The 5765-nt window shown below is 19.7% G+C and overlaps 1 protein-coding gene and 1 pseudogene across 2 annotated transcripts; both read left to right on the top strand.

The window, feature by feature from the left end:
* Positions 1-1444: 1444 nt before the first annotated feature.
* Positions 1445-2414, top strand: PmUG01_00069000 (Plasmodium exported protein, unknown function; the record flags this gene model as incomplete). The annotated part of the gene is made up of 2 exons (XM_029005888.1): positions 1445-1531; positions 1659-2414. 2 exons carry the CDS (start codon positions 1445-1447, stop codon positions 2412-2414), a joined length of 843 nt encoding a protein of 280 aa, XP_028859198.1.
* A 2197-nt stretch (positions 2415-4611) lies between these two features.
* PmUG01_00068900 lies at positions 4612-5320 on the top strand (annotated as a pseudogene). Its single transcript is given in 6 exon segments — positions 4612-4728; positions 4743-4901; positions 4916-4942; positions 4957-4974; positions 4989-5153; positions 5168-5320. Coding segments are annotated over 6 exon segments (639 nt in total).
* Positions 5321-5765: the final 445 nt, after the last annotated feature.

The raw sequence follows: 5765 nt of genomic DNA, 5'->3' as shown, positions 1-5765 counted from the left end.
AAAATCTTAGGAAGAATACATGTTTCTAGGACTGGAAAGGATTATTTATGGATAAATGTTTCGAAGGACTTTATTATATAGTTCACTTATATTTTATATTTTATTTCATAAATTATATACATAGGATATTATAAGAATTAAAAATGGATTAATGTGTACTACATGTGGAAGCTTTAACTAATAGAAAAAATATGAGATGTTCATATTGTGTGAAAAACTAGAACAAAATAAATAAGTGATTTTACGTATGTTTTACTGAAATTAATACATAAGTTAAGAAAATAATAATATCATATTGTTAATTTAAGCAAATTATTATTTATATATATATATATATATATATATGTACCTGTAAATTTTATTACAGGCATTACAAAATTTTTAAAAAAATATTTAAAAAATAATAGATTCCTTGTAACCTTTTAAATATAAAAATTATTAAGGAATACGTAAAATTAATATATATTTCTATGCTTTCTCATTTGTTGTCTACATGTCATTTCCTGTAAATAAATTGTATACATAATTCTTCTGACATATTTTTAAATTAGCGAAAATGTTTGCAACATTTCTATAAGTGTTTTTCCTTTAATAACTTTATTGTTTTTCACCATGTAAGTATTTTTATTTTAAACATATATAAATACAAAAAAAATTGTCTTTAATGTAGTGTATGAATATATATATTTTTAATTTATAAATAAAGGTGTAAATTATACACAAGTAAAAAATGTGATATTCTAAAACTATAATAAAAAATTATAATATCACTCTCTATTCGAATTTGACATATATATTTTATTCAGATAGAATGTATTAAATTGTGAATTCAATTTTTTACAAATATAATGCAGCATAAAATAAGTATTTTTTATTAGTAAAACACGAAAATTTTCACAAAATATATATTTTTTTAATATATTAATAATTTTTTTGTATTCTTGAAAATGCTAATTTTTTTTTATGAACAATAAATATATTTCTGAAATATAATATATATAAAGTTTGATTAATTAGTAGGAAAACTTAAAAATAGTAATTATTCTAGAAATTCCTAGATCAATAGCATGTATCCATATTTTATACATTGTATATTATAATTAAATTCAAGATGTCCAAATAATTAAAAATTATAAAAATAAATTTGTTTATTTACTTTAATATGTAATTAAATTATGAGCTGTTAATATATATGAATGAATTTAAATTGTGTAGTTATACTTAATGTTAATTTTTTATAATTAATACTAAATATATAATTTTATAACGTCCTTTTTTAAGTAATTTTTTTTTTTATCATACATAGTAAAATTATCTATATATGTTAACTTTATAAAAGAAAAAATTAAAAATAAAAAAATAAGCTTTTGTTTATTATTGAAATTATATAACGTAATACTAATTTTTTTCTCACTTTATATATTACAATATTAGATATTATAACATGGAACAAAATATTAGGTTTATATTTTTTATCAACATTTTTGTGTTTATCCTTTTAATTTGGTTCTGTCATTATTACAGTGACATGGTATGATAATAATTTAGAATGAATTTGTATTATTCATATTTTTATTTTTTATTTTTATTAATTTTTTTTTTTTTTAATGGGTATATATATCCATTTATATAGGAAATTTTTACATTTTTTTTTTTAGAGAACATTTGTCAAATTTATGAACCATAAATATGGTTTTGATAGAAATTTAGATACACAAATTTATCGCTTATTAGGAACTCATATAGAGGATATTTATCCGTATGTTGGAGATTTAGAATTAAAGATACCATATAATACAAAAAAAAAAAGAGAAAAATTACCTACAGTTGATTATGAAAAATGGGACAAAGAAAAAAACGAAAAATTATATAGATGTTCACTAATTAAGGAGAAATTGATTAAGGAACTTATGAAAAATAAATGTACCATAGTTCATAAATCATATAATCATTATGATAAAAAAATAATGAATGGACTGAAAGATATGGCTTTTTTTAAAAAAATAATGTTAATCAATGATAAGGATTACAAAAAATTAAAACGTAAAAAATACAGATTACGACTTTACTCACTCTTAATATTGTTTATATTGGTATTAATTATACCTATATTAGATTTATCATTAGGGAAATTTGAAACTACGGGTAACTTGTTATTGAAATTATGTGAGTTATCAGGGAATAGTGCGGAAGCCATTGCATCTGGTCAAGCTCCTCAGGAGGCTTTGCCTGCTTTATGGTTCACTACATGTCAAGTGAAGAATTATGTAGGATTTAAAATATTTAGTATTCTAATATATTGTTTACCTATCTTAATATTGGGTATTATTCTTATACGAGGAATTCATTATTATTATAAAAATGTCATAAAACATAAAAAAATTAGATTCTTGGAAGCCTTCAATGAATGGTAAGGAACATATTTATATCTATAAAAAAGCCTTTAATGTTATTTAGTACCTGTAAAATATTTAATGACATATTAAATATAAGATCAATTGCTTAGTTTTCATATACGTACCTACATATACGTAGTTATATTTATAAATAAATATGAAAAAAAATAAGTTTTTACTTTTTTTGTAAATTTAAATGCTTTAAAGTTTTTTAACATGTAATTTAATGTATTTTTTCGTATTAGTTAATTTTTATAGCTCAATATAAATATCTATATATATGCAAGTTTCATTAAAAAATATATATTTTTAAGTTAAAATTAATATATAAAATCAATTAAGGTTATTTTATTGAATTTAATTGTGAATTTACAAATTAACTATAAACAATTCTGTTTTATATTTATTATAATTTTGTAGTGTAAAATTATTACTTTTTCAGATTATTCAGAGAATGAATTATTATTTTTAAATTAACAATTAACTTGTGTTTTTTTTTTTTTGCATAATGAAAAGGAAGTGTTTATTTTTATAGTATTTATATATATATGTTTTAACTATAATATAGTATTTTAAATTTTATTTTTTTATCTTTTTTGTTAATTTATTAATTTATTCGTCTGGAAAATAATATTTTTTTAAATGATAAGTAAAATAAAATTTCATTTAGGACTTTTATAGTAGTTTTTTGCGAATATAATAATTTTATAATTGTTATGATGTGGTTTTCACCACTTATGTAGCAGAAATAATTGAGCCAATCGTATTTTTTGATAAGTGAATTATTAAAAAAAAATGATATTTCATTTAACTGTATTCATTGTTAATTCTGTTTTTGTAAAATTATATTACTGATAAAATATGTTTTTAAAGGACCAAAAAAAGAACTAATATATTAGCTGTAAAATTTTCAATACAAAAGTTACTATGCAGTATATTATGGTAAATCATATTATTACCAGTTAATATTTTTTAATTTACATATAATAACCTGTATATTAATCTCATATAAAAATTTATATTTTGAACATTTTTAAATTATGGTAATTGTATACAACATTCACGTACTAATTTTATTGTGTCCTTTTTTTTTTCTTTTTGCTATATATTAATATTGGTTTAAATATATATATGCAGGTAAAATATGAAAATATAATGGCAATTAATTTAAAATATTGCCATTTAGAAATAATGGTACAAATTTAATTTTGTTATAAATTATGTTTTTTAAAAATATGGTATAAAAATAAATCTAAATTTTCATTTAATTTTTAATTATATATATCTTTTTATAGTTTAAATAGAACATTGCTAATTGGACTTTCTAAATATATTGTGAAACATAGCCTAATGTACCTGTTTATATGACAACTAAAAAATGTGTCATTTTCAAAAAATGCAAAAAGTTGTACACGTTAATGACTACTTCATTAATAATTGGAATAGTTCTATGCTTATTATAATGAATATTTAGTAAAATGAATAACGCGTTTTTTTAAAGTGTAATATCTTATAAATTGGCATTTATAATAGGAAAACATCATTATAAATAGAAATTGCTATCCAAATATATAAAATATTGAAATAAGTCTATATTCTCTACGTTCTATGCTGTATATTAAATGAGTATTTCAAAATATTATTATGTCATACACTTTTTTTATACATTAAAAAGTTTCAATAAAAAAAACTTTTAATTACTCGACTGTATTGAATAACGAAACTGTACATTTTGTATATTTATAAATGAATAAAAATTATGGCATTTTATTTAAAATAATTTAATTATTCATGAGGTAAGTATTTAAAAATTTATGATATTTTTTTAAAAGTACTTCATTTTGGTCCTTTTGTAAAATGCAATTTCGGTATATATATATTATTATCCTTGTTTGAAAAAATAATAATAGAAAATTGAAAAATTGTATGTAGTACGATTTTCTATTGAATGAATAATACTTTATTATAAATATAATTATTTTTGAATATATTACAATTTTAGAAACCTATACGATGGACCAAAAAATTATGTTCTTATTTATAAAAATTTTAACGTTTATGCTTTTACCTTGGATATGTTACTTTTACATTGACATGGTATTATAGCATTATTCAAAGAAATATGTGTTATTTATATTTTAATTAATGTGTTTATTTATGATGAAAATATTTTTCTATTAATTAAGAAATATTTACGTTTTTTTTTTTTCGTTAGAGCTCTTTAAATAAAAACGTGGATGAAAAATACAATCTTCGTAGAAAATTAAATGCAAGAGATTATCGGGTATTAGCAAAATATAATCAGGATAAAATTCAAGTATTGCAAATTCTAAAGGAGAAATTCCAAATAATGAAGTGAAAAAAAGAATATATATATCTAATAATAAAAAGGGAGCAAAAGGAAAGCATGAACCCTCATGTAGAAGTGCATTATACAATGAGGAATACGATAAAAGTGTTGACAAAAATAAATTTGGTGTACATAAAATAAAAAAGTATTTCGATTTTGAAAAAAAATATTTAAAGAACTTGATTATGAAGATTACATTAAAATATCAAGACTATTGAATATAAGGAATATAAAAACTATTATGTAAAAAACGAAGAATACAAATTGCTTTAATATTGTTAGTTATCCTGGTATTAATATTACCCATATTAGATCTTTCTTTAGAAACATTTATAGATGGTGGATTGTTGGGTTCATTAGAGTTGTTATCCCAGTTGAATCTACAGGAGGTGGCGTTGCGTCTGGGGTACAGGGATCCTTAATAACTTTGTTAAGCCAAAGTAAATGGGGTATGTTACAAAAAATATCTGCATCTATTATTTTCATTTATGGCGTACCATACCTTATATTTGTTGTTATATTTATATTAGGGATGGTTTATTACTATAGAAAAGTTATAAAATATGAAAATTAAGTTAAGAAAAAAATAAATAAGAATTAATATATGTTTTTCTGTGAAGATGAATTTAACATATATAGCCATATCTTTAGTGATATACTTGACAAACATGAAAATAACTATTTTTATTTTATAAATACACCTACATATAATGGTGTTTTTGTAGAGAGACAATAAAAAGTATGTTTCTTCTTTTTTAATTTCAATTTTTTATGTGTTTGAATAATCAATTTATATTTTAATGTAATTTCTAAAGTTGAACTAAATATTTTGTCTTCATATATACATTTTTGTGCTAAATTAGATTTCATGAATAATATATATATATTTCGCTAAAATTAATAAATAATGTAATAATTTATGTTATTTTAATGGAGAATGTCTCTTTCTTTTTGGCTGGACATTTTTTTTTTTTTTGAATCAAGTTTAAATGATTCTTTGTATATGTTATTTAAGAAAA

The sequence above is a fragment of the Plasmodium malariae genome (assembly GCF_900090045.1).
Source record: "Plasmodium malariae genome assembly, contig: PmUG01_00_40, whole genome shotgun sequence".
NCBI classification, from domain to species: Eukaryota; Apicomplexa; class Aconoidasida; order Haemosporida; family Plasmodiidae; genus Plasmodium; species Plasmodium malariae.
This window is presented reverse-complemented; position numbering and strand designations above follow the sequence as displayed.